This window comes from Mugil cephalus, chromosome 13 (genome assembly GCF_022458985.1).
Source record: "Mugil cephalus isolate CIBA_MC_2020 chromosome 13, CIBA_Mcephalus_1.1, whole genome shotgun sequence".
Classification (NCBI taxonomy): domain Eukaryota; kingdom Metazoa; phylum Chordata; class Actinopteri; order Mugiliformes; family Mugilidae; genus Mugil; species Mugil cephalus.
This window is the reverse complement of record NC_061782.1, coordinates 18,791,383-18,808,530: the sequence shown is the minus strand read 5'-3', so window position 1 is coordinate 18,808,530 and position 17,148 is coordinate 18,791,383. Positions and strand designations below refer to the sequence as shown.

Sequence of the window (17,148 nt, the reverse complement as noted above, 5' to 3'; positions counted from 1 at the left end):
ACCACCTTTGTTTACGCTGTCTCAACCTAAACCTACAACTGTAACTGGAGGATTTAGTGCAGGACTGTTATATTATAATACAGTTGTTTTACATAGCGTTCCTAATTAACTGGCCGATGACAGAAAGTTCGCTATGGAAGGACACATGGTTGTATACAGTTGAGTTTTACTGATATAAGGAAACGAGTTGGACAGAAGTTCATCAAGCTTGTAAAACACAACATTAAAAAATGACACAAAACACAACCCTCATCCAACTTCTGTAAATCAGACCACTCCATTGTCTATAACGTCCGTGCATAAATTACAGAGACGTCCTGATGTCTCACAAGGACAGTTTACCAAAACACTGTTGAACAAAAGGGCTTCTTATTAGTCCATGTGACTTCCCGTTTAGTTATGATTCGACAGATTAACTTCATGAACTGCTGTAGAGTTTGGACAACAAATCACAGTGTGATTGCAATTAATGAGCGGTTGCCCCTCTGTCACACTCTGAAGTGACAGGCAGCTCTATACGTCAGTTCATCTCAGGCGAACACTTCACTCCTCTCTCCTTCCCTGAGAGCTGGTGTTTGTCGTGGTGCAACGTCTGTCTGTCTAAGAGGCTGTTTCTGACAACATGTCCACCTCAGCTGGTCGGCATCAGGCACTTGAGGCTCTGAGACAGTTCAAAAGAAAAAAAAGGCAACTATATGAGCTATTTATGTTGAAATGCGTTTAGGAGCAAAAATCTATTATGTGAAAATAATCTCTCATTTAACATTGAAGTCTGTTATTTGCACTTTAAGTCTGGACCAAAGTATGTAGCAAACTTTTTACCATTTATGAGCAAAAACTGCTATTAAAAGATGGTATTATCAGATGAACTCATCATTTCATCTTATCCATTCTAACAATAACATAAAAAAAAAAAAACATTCATCACTGTGGACAAGATGATGAAAACGGACCATACATACTGGAGCTATGATGGACTCTTTAACTCGGGCACAAAGTGTCCAGAGGTGACTTAAAAGTCTCCTGAACTACCAGCTAGAAAGAAGAGTTTTAAATATAAATCATCTTTATCAATTTTCAGGGTGCCCTCAAGAATAATAATTAAATCCCTATTTAGGCACCCAAAGTAATAAAAACATAAACATCTTCTTAAGAAACAAAGAGGTGTCTCCCTCTTTCCCATTGTTTGATTAAATACTGAGGGATACACGTGAACTCTAGTCCTGCGCGATATTTAATGAGCAGGCCATTTCCCAAGACCATTCAAACTCAAGATATTGTGTAGAAACACTCAAACCACGGAGCAATATGTGAATATGGCAGATGTTCGTCCTCTTTTCTTCTCCGTTCTCCCCCTCCACCTCCTCTCATACAGCAGTCTGCTGTTGAACCTCATGTTCCAGCCGCTATGCTGTGAGACATCTGCACCTCACTCGCTGTTTCTTTCTTTCTTTCTTTCCCGTCTCATCTTTCCTTTCTATGCACACACACTCAAAGAGAGAATTCTTTGCTTGATGACAGATGGCAAGTCAACAATTGTACTGCGTCAGTCTCTCAAAACACAGACACACACACACACACACACACGCCACATGCAAACACAGAAACAAACACCACCTCCTTGTCCTCCTGTCCCTTTGTGCCCACTCCCCTGTCAGATGCTTTGATTTGTTTCTTACAGCTGAGTGTATGCATAGTGTGTGTGTGTGTGTGTGTGTGTGTGTGTGTGTGTGTGTGTGTGTGTGTGTGTGTGTGTGTGCGCTCCTCTTTACCTTGGTATATTAAGCACTAGTTTAATGAGAGCATGGTGAGGACCGGGCCCCAGCCAGCAGACCATATGGGGGCCATTTAGCCCCCTCTGAACACTGAGCCAAGCCTCGCTGACATGATTACTACTGCCGTCCGCTGCTCTACACTCGTGTCAGAATGGAAATGGGGAATTTTATCATGGACGGCTAATTAATGACTGGAGATTGGCAACCGGAGACGGAGGAGGCTGAGAGGATGAAAAACTCTGTCACTGTTTGGTCTCTTCCTCCTCTCCGTTTTTAGCAGGCTGAATAGCTCGGATTCGGTCGGACGCGCGTGCGCGGAAACGTATTTTTATTTCTTTACCCTCACCTGGAAATCCTAATTAATTACATTTTATGCATTCCTGCGCATTGCGTGTACCGAACGCACTGTTCCCGCTGTGCGTCTGTGTGAATGCATGCATTTATTCAAGGCTCACATTTTCAGAGCGTCTGTATGGCACAGCAGACTGAAGCTCACGGCTTAGTTAATCCTGTCAGAGACAGATTACAGGTGGGAAGATATAAATAGACCAACAGTCCCCTTAACCTTACTACTGTGACATTAGCATGCAGCTCAACTATTAAGTCAGACATAACAGGAGCAAACTCAGCTGAAGGAAGTATATAACAGGTGTTAATTTAGCCATATGAGCAAAATGATCAGTGGCAAGTTTTCTATATTTACTTCACATCTGCATTGCAGTTTGTAATATCGAGGCTACGCTGGAACTGTATTTTAGCCGACATATTAACCACAATATGTTAAGTTCGATGTAGAATATGATCATTTGTAAAGTATACTCTGTTTCGACAAGTTAAAGTTTCTTTCGAAGAGAAGCCGGGAATATGAAACGACAAACTCCCCGACATATATGAAAGTTGAGCAGGCTTCAAATCTTTGCGACGCCTTTTTTACCAACCGATCATATGCGCTTGTTGCTTGTTGCACCGGTTAAGTCTGAACAGATTCTCCAACTATGTCAAAAAACACTTGAGCCATGTTTGGAGAGCGGCAACGACTTAACAACAATGTAGCTCGCTACGCTGTAGCTTTTGTGCTCGTAGTGTGAACACAACATAAGAGGCCTTTCTCAGACAAACTCAGAAGTGTTGGTATGTCCTTGTTTCACACACAACTGAACTCACTATCAACTCTCTTCACCGTGGCTCAGTTCAACAGTAAACACATTGAGATCCCTCTGTCTTTGTCTGAAAGTCATCAGGTTAGATAATCAATTCAGAAAGTCAAAATCTTTTTTTAAAGCTTTGTGTTACAGAACCACAGTTTAGAGGAGAAAATGCAACAAAGATGTAACTGATGTTGCAGAGCCACGATGGCGGTTAAGTTGCCTTTGACAAACAAACGTAGACCACTGATTTTCTTTACAACCCCCTTCAAAACCACCTGTCCGGTGCAGAAAAGCAAGATAAAAATACATTACCTCATCGCTCACATAAAAACGTCGAGTTAAATTAAAACTGTATTTAAATAAAAAGCCTCACAGAACAAATCTGTGCCAAAAACATCAGCAAAACTTGCTTTTATTGAACTCACATTATGAGCGCTGACACACGCAGTAAATATTACATGAACTGTTACAGGGATGGCAGTCACTTTGTCAACTCTTGTAAGCAACAGACAGGTAACTTATACCCTGAAAGGCCTGTCTAAGACACACTATCAGACTGTGCTCTTTCATTATTTAATACCAAGCCAAGAGACTGTTGATTTGATTCTCTCCTGTACTGGAGAATCAGCTGTTTGCAACAGCCACTAAATACCATTTCCAATATATTGTGCATTCTATCTTTTGAACTGAAAATCAAGTTTTAACGTAATAACACTTGTAGGATCAATGCTAGACTCCTCACACTCTGGGGTCCCTCTCCCACCAGTCAACACTTACACTAGTTGTTAACTACTAGCCACTAATCTGTTGGCCTAAATCAGCCGAAGCAACCCCCACTCTACTCTAACCTGCCTCCTCTGATCAGCCCAAAGCCGACTCCAACCAGCCCACAATACCTCAAGATGTTAAACTACACACTAGCCCTTCGGTCTAATCTCTGTGTTAGCACATTTAAACTGATTCTGGCTTCTGCTTGAATTCAAGGTGATGTTTGTTTTTGAAGTGAGGACAGAGCGGCCGCTGTCAATAGATCAAAACAGAGCACTACAAGAACAAACTATAGGTGTCTAAAGAGAAGTGGATAAAAGGCTTAATGAGAAGTGCAATTTGGGATTCATAAAAAATGTATAGGGTTTGCTCTTGAACAGCAACCCCTTAATAATGTTGCAAAATGTACAAACAACATCAGAGCTAGATCAGTGTAAATAAGACAATCTACCAATGTTTATAGAAATCCATGTCAAATCATCTGTTTGTTGTTTTTATTTGCGTTCTAACAGTGAAACGGTCTAACAAGCTTAATTTAAATGCGGATTTACAGAACATTAATATATTGCCCAAAAAATGTGAACTATCATTTTGTTAGAAACTGCAACAACATCACCTTCTGCTGTTTGATTAATTATTCCCAGCAGATGACATACAATATGTTTGGCTGAGACTCTGCTTCTGATCACACTGATTACTAATGGAGCAACAGGTGTTCAGACGTATAGTGTGTGAATGTGCCTGAATAAAGGAAAGTTTTGGCAGCTGAAATGTTAAATTGCGACAGGGTTTTATGCACTGGGTTGTTAATCAACTCGACTGAATGTTGAATAATCTTGCACATGCATAAACGTACAGTATGTACATCCAACCACGCTGTGATCAAATGTTTGAGGTAAGCATTTTGATGATCCTGAGCTGCAAACTAATCCCATTACTCAACCTCTACTCCCTTCAATCCCCCCCCACCCCACCCCCCCGCTTCCTCTATCCGAGTTCTCCATCTGCAGTGATCAGCACTCCATTCATTGATCCATTCATTCATTTATTCAAGACTGCCTCTCTCCACTTTAGTCCATTCACACACCCATCCATTATACCATCTCTGTTTGCATTGCTTTTACAAGGTTGCTTCCCTCACGGCTGATCTCACCGACTGAGTTTACGGAGTTTTACTGCCGCAGGCTATTTAGCTACGGAACAGGATAAACTTATTCTAGATAACGTTGGGGCAGAGTAGTGCCAACACAGTAATTATGCACCATCATATCTCCACAAGACCTATTACTGACTTTCTGCTATACTAAAACACAAGGATGGAGAGAAGAGATGTTAACACCTTTGTGCATTTTTATTCATTGCATCCCTCAGCGTATGGACCAGATTTACAGTCTACAAACATAAAGACCTTTTTTCTCTTGTAGCATAAATTTGTGACATTTAGTTTTTCAGGTAGGATGCGCATATTTTCATATTCCTGCCCACTATATTCAGATTGGACACAAAGGTGACACACTGCCTGTCTGGGTGTGTTACCCATCTGCCTTTCATTTCGGTGTCTGTACCCGCCAGTTGCAGGTCCCTTCAGCAGGCAAGTCGTCCGCCTCTGTTCTACGGAGGCTGTATCTGTCACAAACTATCCGTCTCTCTGCCCATCTTTCCTGTGCCGTTTGTCTGTAGGCTCCGCAGACTGGTCTGTCTGTGCTGTGCTGTCAGTCTGTCTGACTGTCTGGCTGACTGCCATTCTCTGCAGTGTAGAGTGAGTCATTCTTAGGACAATGGAGACAGTTTGTAAAGCCACACTGGAGCGTACACTTCCTCCGGATGTGCAAGAGGATGCCATTCATAACAAAGCCTGCACTGTCTGCATGTCTGCCGCTGCCCCGTATATGCATGCGAGTTTGAGGAACAGAGGGGTTTGAAAGAGGGGCACGGCGAGATGCAAGGGAAGAAGAGTAATAAAACGGGAGAGGAGAGGAGAGGAGAGGAGAGGAGAGGAGAGGAGAGGAGAGGAGAGGAGAGGAGAGGAGAGGAGAGGAGAGGAGAGGAGAGGAGAGGAGAGGAGAAGGGCGACACAGCAGACAGTGGCGGCGGCTGGTGATTGATATCAGAGATCTGGCACTGCCACCTGATCCAGCCAGCCAGCCAGCCTCCAGCAACACTGAACTCACTGAACTCGTTCAGCCAAGATGGCCGCCTCACTGCACTGCACCCAGTGAACCCCACAGCAGTCTAATGTATACAGTACAGAACATACAGTTCCCAAGGGGATTAAATTGTTGAGATAGATCTCAAAGAAAAACGTGTGAAGAAATAAGGAAAAAAAAGGGGGCAGGCGTGACGCTTCCATCTCATCACGATGTCTCATAAGATCATGGCAAGAAGCGGACAGGTTGGGAGGTTTGGAGACACGAATGGATTTTCAAAAAGAGAGACGCTGAATATCTCACAGCCACCTTTCAACTGCCTCCACGCTGAGGAGGTCCATACTGTGACAATTCTGCATGTTATGAATGTGATTTGCACACAAACCAAGTCAAATATGGGCAGTGAGAGCAAAAGAGATCCACAGATACCGATACACGTAGAACGAGCATTGCAGTGAATGTATGGGATGTAGAAATGCAATTTAAGACCGAATAGCACACAGGACCACTTTAACTTTTTAACAACTGTACTGAATAAGTAATCAATAACAATAATCTCCACTTGAAATTTATTGAACTGCCAGAAGAGAAATTCTCCAACTTCCTGCTGTGCCAGTTCTTATATTATCAAGATGATGATTAAAGTCATATTTCTAGCTTATGGTAGCAGATATGCAGTTGATTATATTCCTGTACAAAGAGGGCTTTATAAATTATTTTAAACCGTTATCTAAGAAACGCACAAAATACACTGGCTTGAAACAACTGAGTAACATGAATGATCAAATGACCAAGAAAAACAGTTCAAGAAAGAAACACTTACATCTACAGTAATTTTAATAAACTGAACTTCAGGGTCGACGAAGACAATCGGTTATCAAAGGTTTGTGACTTTACTATGAACCTGGGAAACGCATGAAAACCTATGAAACTGTAAAGACGACTGTAAATGCACGTATGTACAGTATCCTCCTGATGTTATCTTACGTCTGATCGTTCAAACCCTCCCAGGAGACAGGGAATCATTGATCTTCAGAACAAGTCTGTGACAAGACACAGACCACTTTGACATGACTGCATCTCATTAGATTATTATGTTGGAGGAAATAAAAGATTATGCCATTCTCCCCGTCTCTCTCCTTCAGTGTTTCTCCTTCCTCCTGGCCATCTGTTATGCTGACTGCTGCGTGAGCTGATGCTAGTGGAGGTAACAGTATCCAAAACTACAGTGGCTGACTGTGACCTCTGTGGCCTCACATGGGCTGACAGAAGATAAGTCGTAGCTTTTGCGGAACTGAAAGAGGATATACTTCAAATTTAGATTTCCACCCTGTTCCACAGCCACACCTGCATCTTTAGTAAGTATTTTGTGGATTATTCAGATTTCGTAACTAGGAAAACACATTACATACTATACATTACTTCTGCTTACTTGTAAGTCTTTATGCTGCACTGTGTGAGAGATTACGAGATTAATCCACTATTTCTTATTTCAAAGGATAAAGAAGTGATGCAGCCAAAGCACACTCCTCACTCTGGTTCAATGAAAGGAGGAAGGAAATCATCAACACACTACTGACTAAGTGAGTACTGAAAGGCTCGGTCATCTGAGGACATACTGTGAGGCGGTGTTCCCGAGATTTGAGTTCCAAGACGATCATTAAGTGGTGGTGAGGTTTGCTTTTAGGCTTTCATTCAATTTTCTTCTTTAATTTCTTACCATTTATGCTGGTTTCTGTTTGTATCATCTGTTAGGACTTGATTGTGATTTTAAATATCTTGTGGGATAGATAAAGGATTATCTTATTTTAATTTTGAGCAACTGTTCAGAGTAAGGATTAAAGAAACAAAGAATAGAAAGAACAAAATAAAACAAACATATTACTTTGATATTATTACAGCGCATTCACAGTGTCAGTTATTTGGAACGGTTGGTGGCTTTTCCCAACAAAACCTACCGACTCACAGATACGTACAGTCACTCCGTAAAACATGCAGGGGTGAGCACTCCCACGAGGAAGGACTCATCCCCATTCATCAGCGCTTTTGCCATGAAGGGGAAACACTCTCATTCTTTGATCTATCAATCACTTAACTTTATGACCAAACCCATTAGTCAGACTACAAAAGACAAAGCAAAACATAGACATACCAAAGCACTGGAAAGCAGCCTTCTCACGAAATTCTCTTCATTGTCACCATTTATTTATTCTGGTCAAGTGATTGAAAATAAACTGAGACGTCACAAACGCAGCCACTGCGAAGACCAACTTTAAACCAAAAGACACATACACTCTTGCCACTTTCCAGTTCATTGGGTACACTAGTGAAGACTAATGCATTTAAATACAACTATACTAAATGCACTAGTACTGCACTTAATCCTCCTTCATGGCTATTACAATGATCAGTTTATTTTGAAACGGCGTACGCAAGGTGGTAATTCAACTGTAGGATTATTTTGGAAGACGTAGTTTCGTGTGCTCTTAAACTGTATTGAACTAAACACAAGTGTTTCTGTTATTTTTCCTAGTCCACTCAATAAAACGAGGTTAACAAAAATAATAGGAACACGTGTCAGCACAACACAATACACTTAAATAGTGCTACAGAGGACAGCCTTCAAAACGAAAAGACAGCTGAACCAACAAATGTTAAATACCACAATCGTCATGAAGCTAAGGTTTACTGCAGGATTGTTATATTTGTACGCATACATTTTCACTAGTGAACCTAATGAACTGGCAAATAAGTAAATCTCTGCACATCAGTAGCATCATCAAAGGGTCACAGTGCAAATATTAATTCATGTAAAGTCTTTTCTTTTACACTTAGATTATGTATAAACTATCTTAAACAGTCGACCCAACAAGATAAGTGACATTTTTTTGCACGACAGGAACAGCAGAATTACATGTTTCCTACTATATCTACTTAAATTAGTATTTAACAACAATGTCTCAGAGTATTATAAGCACATCCTGTAGCTAACATGATGAACAATGATTCACTACTAAATCCAAAACCTTAGCAAGCAGTTACCAGCACGATATAGCTAACATGAAAAGGAAAACAATATTACTCATCTGACCTCGCTGGCAAACAACACTCACGAGCCTAGTTGTTATTTAGGTACTCTGATTTAATAAAATAAACAGGTTTCTCATGATTGATTTAATTAAAAGCCTTCTTGTGAAAATCTCTCTTCTATACAGAGATGTGCTACACAGTTTTTCTCTGTTGTTTTCCCATCGATTTTCAATGCTCTTTCTTTCTAATCCTGCTTCGGTTCAGTCTTTTAATCTTTCTGTTTGTGTCACCAGCTTCACATAACTCAATTCGAAAACAAAACAGTGCGCATTATTTTGCAGAATAGGTAGAAAGTACGGGGCCTTCCAGACAGTCAAAGCGCAACTGAGCGGAGCCTTATTAGTACAATGGCTTTTGGGATTTCACTATATTTCTGGGTCTCTCTGACTCTGTCATTTGAGTAAAAAGACATCTAATGACTAAGACTGCAGTCTGTGCTGTATCACGACCTGGACAGTGAGTCAGCACCCCAACCCTGCTTCTCTCCACACACGCAAATACAGACAAAGATTTAGCATATGATGCAGACAAACATTCATATTCCTGACACAAACAAACACCCCTCCTTCCCTCCCTAACCTCCAGCTCTCTCTCATACTGACGAACACTGGTATTGCTGCGTCGTGACTGGGGGCGATGTGTTCCTCTTAATATGCACAGACTGTCTGAGGATCACACTGGCACGCTGGCACACATAGACGAAGATTCCCCCTCTTCTTCAGCGATTCAGACCGTGTACTGTATTTGTGTACGTGTGTCTGACTCCGTCCAGTCTGCGTAGTAAGGAGCACTCTAACGTCCAGCATGTCCTCCTGCTGTGCACTGGCGTTGGCCTACATTACCCAGAAACCCGCTGTCTGCTGTGTATGAATGTCACTTCCTGTTCGACAGTTTTTGTTACACATTCCTAGACACCATCACAGTCAAGGGGATGATGCTTATTGGCCTAAAAGTCTGGAAATCCCCCCCCCCCTCGCTCCAACCCTGAGGTTCTGTCTCTAAAACACACACACCCCCTTCTCAGCATCAGCCAACACACACCCCAGGAAACTGTGTCCGCTGCGTGCCCACCACTCAATGATGTGGCCACGACAGAGCTCGTGTTCTGTACATCACTTTTAGGCGGTTCAGTTTGGTTTCGCTACAAATGACTTTTCACCTGTTGCAACAACCACACATAGAGGCGAGATGTCTGAGAACAGGGAAGTGCTATTTCTGCAACATGCTATTGCAAGATTTTCCCTATTTCTCATTCATTCGGTTGTAAACAGGATGTGTTGTCAGTACACCCCCCCTCGACTTTATCCCAACCCCATGTCATATGACTCTCGATGACACCACTCAGGACTTTCTACGGCCTTAAGACATAACTTTGTTGAATAATACCCAAGAGACAGAACTAACTTCATTTCACAGACTAATAGACATAGTGGCGTGACAAAAAAACTAGGCAGCAGCAGTGTAACGAGGGCCTGATAGATGTTATTAACTGCACACACACACACACACACACATGCTTGTACACACATATAAATGCACATACCCATGCACACATTGCTTTTTTTCAGACACAGAACAAGCAGCCGTCAAGCCAAGCTTATAATAAAAACACATACAACATGTATCCCTGTGGGGCAAAAACACACACACACACACACACATGCACTGCTTGATAATCAGACATCCGCGGGATCACTTACACACACTCAATCGCAAACACTCTCATCCTCACGCCGGCACATGTGGACAGGCACGACCAGGCCCTCAGTCTAGACGAGAGGCAGAGAAGAAGAGGAGAGGAGATAGAGGCACAGAGGACCAGAATAGAAGAAGAGAGGTACTGGATGTACTTACCCCGTTTCTGGAGCCATCCCTCTCTAACGATGGTGACATCGCTCATGGTTCCTTCACGCCGAGTCTGATGCCGCTACACGCCTGCTCCACAGAGAGAGAGAGGGAGGAGGGGAGGAGAGGAGGAGAGGAGAGAAAGAGAGGGAGAGGAGGAGGAGAGGAGAGGAGGGGGGGGGGGCGGCTCTCCCAGCCTCCGCGTCACTCTCCCTCCCTTCCTTTCCCGTTCACCCTCTCGTTCGCGCAGTCTCTCTCTCTCAGACGCACGCACACAAACACGCGGTGTGTATGTCTATGCGCGTGTGTCGTTTTGCTTCCTGTTGTGGCTTATCTCCCTGCCTCCCTCCCTTCTTCTTCTTCTTCTTCTTCTCCCCCTCCTCCTCCACCTCCTCCTCCTCCTCTCTCGTTCCCTCTCCAGACCTTCCTCCTCACCAGCAGTGACTCAGCCTGGAAGGCAGTGAAAGGAGAAAAAAAAAAAAAAAAAAAAAACAATAAAGAAAAAAGAAGGCATGGATTTATTTCTCCTCCTCTGCGGGTCCCTCTGTCCCCTCTTCCCTCCAAAACCTTTTCACAGATTCTGACAAGAAAAACAAGTAGTTATTGTGAGAACAAATGCTCCCTCCACCCAGTTCCTCTTTTTATCACTCTCTCTGGTAAACAGGATGAATTATTGCAGAGCTCCTGGTGAAGAAAAAACTGACCTTGATTGCCAAATCAATATGTTCTAGCTCTACTATTCATTCATCCATTCATTCATTCATATATACACTAGATTTGCTCTGGTTAGCAGGTTGTGGGGAGTACAAAAGCTAATCTACTTTTCTGTGTTCAGTGTATTTCTGGTTGTCAAATTACTTTGTGTGTGTGTATGCGTGTGCGTGCGTGAGTGCGCGCGCGTAGGCGGATTTGTCTGTCTGTATGTGGGAGGTGGGAGAGCATCTCAGGACTGTGGAGTAGGGCTCGGATAAAAATAGCAACAACGGCAGTTAGGGATGCTCTCACACTCTCTTTCTCTCTGCAAAAATCTGCACCTCTCTGTCGTCTCACTCCCGTTCTCTCCCGCCGCTCTCCCTCTGCATAACTGCTGCGTTCACCTCAAATGCACCCTACTACACTGTATTACACAACGCGCAACAACACTACGCCGCTCAGCTTGAATGGAGATCAGCACTACGGAGGGTAGCCTAGTAGTCGTAGCTATCTAGCAGAAAAATCAGTATTCAGATCAGCTACCGTCTGCACTGCTGCAGACGGTAGGAGGGACTGCAGCGTCACAGCCGAGGCTGCTACAGACGCACACACCCAACTAGGTGACATGGAGCTTTTTTTTTCATGTTGAGGCAGCAAAATCGTGACCAACTGGGAAATCGGTCGAACAAACGCAGCCTGCTATAAAACATCCAGGTAGTGGTGACGAGAGACGCTGCAAAGCTCATCTCGTGCTTTAAATCAATTCCCAGTTTAACCCTCATGCATCATTAGGGACGTTTTTGTCCATTTGGGCAAAATGTTCCTTCACACCTGGCCATTATTTTGGCTGCGTCTCACTCTGTGTTTTTGTCTCACTCTTCACAGTTAAAAATTCAAGGAAATAATAGACCTTGAAATAGCCCGCTCAGCTCAATAACACAAGCACAAAAACTAATGAAATATCAAACACATTATGCATTGGCCCTATAATGGGGAAATGGCAGATTTTAGTCCTGAACACTAAAAATGGCAAATTTTCCTGTTTTTTCTCAAACATGAAAGCTTTTGGTCATATCCGGATTTGAAAAAAAAATAAATAAAAAATGCCCCAGTACCCGACCTTTAGTTTTATGAAAAATAACTACCTTTTTTGTGTCAAACTGGTATTTAAAGGGTTGGGATAAATTCTCAAAATGATTGAATGTTTGCTAGTTCTGTGAAGTGCTGAAGTGGTTTAACACATTTATGCAGAAAATAAACGCCTGCCTGAGGGTCAGTATCAGTTTCCTTACAATACAATTTACAATACATATGCTTCGTAGTTTTAACAAGATGGTCACAATTACAGCATTTACATCTAGTGAATTAGATGTGTGCAGATTTTGTAAACTGTAAGATTGAAAATTATGTTATTTGACAGAACTACTTATATTAGGAACATTTAGTTGTGGGCTGTTTTGCACTAGCATATTTAGAATAACTGTTTGATTTCAAAGAGGATATACACTAAGTAGCCAAAACATTCCAGACATTAAGTGAAACTCAGTGTATTTTAATATATAATTAATATATAAATCCTGCACTAACTTCCTGCGTGACTCTTAAACAGAGTTTATGGTGAAACAGTGTAAGAAAGGAGCTAATTCAATGGTTTGATCGTTTTAGAAGATGTAGTTTGTGGTGCTCTTACACTGTACTGAATTAAACCATAAATACTTTCTGTTAAATTTGAATTAATTCATCATCACTGTACGTGGTAATGGCTGGGTATATTTGTTCTCAGTCATCCAGCTGATGGTACATGTAAAACAAAGACTTGCCAGAGTCCAGTTTTCTTTGTCCAAAATATTTCTAAAACACAGTAACAAAAACTAATGGCTAACCAGACTAAACATTTTATCTGCATCTTTTTTTTTTATTACAACTTTATTATGTCTTTATTTCTTTACGCCAGTGTATAACAATAAAAGGGCTAACATATTAGCCCTACCAGTACCAGACTAGAAAATCTAGTAATTACATCCAAAGGGATTAGATTCTGCTGACAGACACCATACAACTCTGTATTAAGCCTCAACACTAAAGTGTTTTTCAATGATGTTTCGGTTAGTTTTACCTCTAATCTGCATGAGTAAAGCCTGGACTGAACTAGAGGAGAGGAGAGGAGAGGAGAGGAGAGGAGAGGAGAGGAGAGGAGAGGAGGAGAGAGGAGAGAGGAGGAGAGAGAGGAGAGAGGAGAGGAGAGAGAGGAGAGGAGAGGAGAGGAGAGGAGAGGAGAGGAGAGGAGAGGAGAGGAGAGGAGAGGAGAGGAGAGGAGAGGAGCAGAAAGTCCAGACAGTGGCAACCCCTTGTCACCAGGGTGGCTGTTGCTATGGTGATATGCACTGGCCTGGTGTACCAACATTTATTTCATAACACTTCATTTATGGGGCAAGAACAATGGTTAAAGGGAGTCGGCTATTTAATCAAAAACAATAAGTCAAATGATTAATAATATCTTATGGCAATAATAATATCTTATTTCCATCATCATAGACAATAACTAATTAAGTGGCTAAATTCACCCACGCTTTACCTAGAATCTACCCAAAAGGGAACTTATAAGAGCTGTAAGATATTTTCTCAACTGAAGTTTTTAGTTATGTTTAGTTTTATGCTTCAGTTCTAGCGATGATCCAACTATGAGTCAGTGACATTGTCTGTGGAAAGATGAATGGGATGTTTGCTTCAAGAACTAAGGACAAACAACCACACATTTTTCAGCTCTATAAAAAAAATTGCCCCTGGAAAAAAACTAAAAAAAAAAAAAAAATGACAGCCATGACAAATGATAGCGTGACCACATTTATATTTACATTCAGAAGCTATTGTTAAACTGCTCAACCTATCCATCCCCACCAGTTCGAACTATTGAGTAATAATTAAAAATGTCATCTAATTTTGACATTCGATGATATTCAGCTCATTAGCTCATTACCTATTAGCTCATCACTTGATCTTGAAAGGGACGACCCTATGCTTTAAAGCCTCACAATGTCCAACCAGTGTCCAAAATAAATGCTAAATGTTTTATTTAGGAATATACCAACAGGTTAATTCTTTTGTATATATTTTTACAATATTAGAATTAGAAAAAAATGCTGTAAGAGTGACACAAAATATTAGATGTTTCAAATATGTTTCTGAGTAAGCTAAGCTGGCTATGCTAGTTACAAATACACTAATACACTATTATATGCAAAAGTATTGGTGTTTGTTTTATGCTGCATCTTGTTCTGAAAAGAGGACACTACAGTGTAATATTAGTTGTAGGTTTCTATTCCTAGGAAAATCTGCAGCTCAAAAGGAGAGGATTTTCTTAACACCCTCTTGTCAGGACAGCACATCTCAACTTATCTCACTTCACCCCTCCTTACCTCAAACTGTGGCTTGTGACATCAGCAGCCTTGGTCCACTTTCTAAAATGAAGGGCAGCCTTTGGCAAGACTTCAAGTGTTACACTGCGCTAAGACGGGCTGCACTTCAGCCGCATTTCTTTTTTCCAACTGTCCACATGTGTCTGAGGAACACATGAGTGAATAAATGCTCCTGTACTTAAATCCATACAACAATCTATCTATGCTTCGTTACCGTGTCAGATTTTGTCTATGTTGATACATTGGTGGTGAGTGATGCCAGCACATAGGTAATCATATCGTAGTCCTGTCCTGTGCATCCACTGGTGGACAACACTGATAACATGACTTACTTTACTTTAATTACTACACAGCTTCTGTAGACAGTAGCAATGAAATGGTTAATTAATCAAGTCGACAGTTGAGTTCAACAAGATAACAAAGATGCAACCACTGGGACAAAATCATGAAACTAACAAGATGTGCTACTGCAGTTACTGAAATGGGCACTTGGGACTGGATCCAAAAGCAAGTTAATCCCCATAGACCTCCATGTTAAAACGATCGACTTACTAATTAAACATTCACCGCCTGGCACAAAATACGGGTTTCGGCTCAACAGGGAATGTCACGATTCATGACAACTTCAGGGTGTGGATTTTTACATAACCAACCCATTTCTAACATATCAAGGCCAAAAATGATGCATAATTGAGATTGTGGCTATTTTGAGGTAACTTTGGTGCCATCTCAGGTTAGGCCCACCCACCTCAGTTATACTCACACTCCAACTCTCCCCATCGCTGTACACAGAGCAACAGAGGCAACAACAAGGTCAGCGTGGCCAGCTTCATTATTGCAGAGTTGCTGTTGAAGCATTAACGAGCACAGTGAAGCACACATTGTTGATGGCGTCATCTATTTAATGTTGACTGGTAAAACAAACACATATGATTGGTAACTGCATAGCTGTGTAATTGGAGCATTAAAAAAAAGCTGGGTATGTCCATCATCAATGAGTGTGTATCTTAGGCTTATAATACATATAAAAGAACATTTTATTTTATGTATATAAATCTTTATTATCAACCCCAGAGTGTTATTGTTAGTGTTATTTAGCTGGTGTCTCTGGCTTCTAAATGCATTTTGCCTCAGATCATGGCACAAGGGATTGTAACATCTCATCCTGTGTAATAATGAACACTACCAGTCAAAAGTCTGGACACACGTTCTCATTAAGTTGAATAAGAAGGTGTGTCCAAACTTTTGTATTTGTGTATTAAGAGTATTACCACATAAGTGATGATTCAGCATTATCACATTATGCAACATCAGGTCTCTTCTTTGTCGTACCTAATAAAGCAGTTATGCTCGGAGTTCAGAGGTGGACTTTGCACACAACATTAAACTCTGGGAAAACCCTGGGAATGTTTCCTTGATCTTCTTCGATTGGCGAAATGAAAACTACATGCTTCTAAAACTCACTGGGACGCCATTTAAAATGTGTGCTGAAGTTACCAAATATGGTTCCTTGCTCCATGATGGGTTAATATTCAAATTTCAATGGGACTTGACCAAAAAGTATTCAAGCGCAATGACCTGTCTTAAGGCCCGTGTGATGCTAAAGTAGGTATCCTCACCAGTAAAGTGTGTGCCTGGGCCTACATCACTTTTCAGTGTTACAGGTTTTTGTTGTGTTTTACCCAGTAACACGTGGTTTATCCATCAAAGTAAATGTGGAAGGCAGGTGTCATCCATTTTACTTCCTTGCACTGAATGTGCAGTAAAAAACTAAGGCATTCATTTGTTTTTCCTTAGAAAGAAAATATCTTTCATGACACAGTCTCTTGGCTATGATATAATGTAGCATTAATTCAATACAAACTGTTCAGAAGCCAGGTTTACATGCTGCAATTCAAAGAAAACTGAAAAATAAATAATGCAAGATCAAAATAGTTGGCCTGTGACACGTTTCTCGATGCTATTCTTGGCCCAATACATACAAATGAGGGAGGATCAATGTTGTCTAATGTGATAAGGTTGAAGTGTCTGAATCAGCATTTATGTTTAATGGTCTAAACACATGTTTACATTTGTTTACCACTTAAGGGCAATGAACCATATATGGCAAATTCATTCATCTTGATTTTTCTCCATAGAAATTTAGAAAATTTCACAGAAGTAAAAAAGTCTTGAGGCCCTACAATAACACTGGGGTTAAAATTTAGAATTTCTAACTCTTTCAATGAATGCCCTATAAAGGGTTAATCACTTGTGTTGCATTCAG

General features: G+C 41.2%; 1 protein-coding gene across 5 annotated transcripts in view; it reads right to left on the bottom strand.

Annotated features, from left to right (window-relative positions):
* Window positions 1-17,148, bottom strand: part of akt3a (v-akt murine thymoma viral oncogene homolog 3a) — a 49,685-nt gene that overhangs the window by 31,881 nt on the left and 656 nt on the right. For 4 of the 5 annotated variants that reach the window (XR_007113963.1, XM_047602532.1, XM_047602533.1 and 1 more), the window contains exon 2: window positions 10,783-11,223. Coding sequence is in view for 3 of the 5 variants with exons in the window: in XM_047602532.1 (XP_047458488.1) it covers window positions 10,783-10,828 (46 nt within the window). In the remaining 2 variants the exon portion in view is untranslated. Of the gene's footprint in view, window positions 1-10,628; window positions 10,713-10,782; window positions 11,224-17,148 lie in introns of those variants that run through there. The other variant, XM_047602535.1, reaches the window with a different exon arrangement.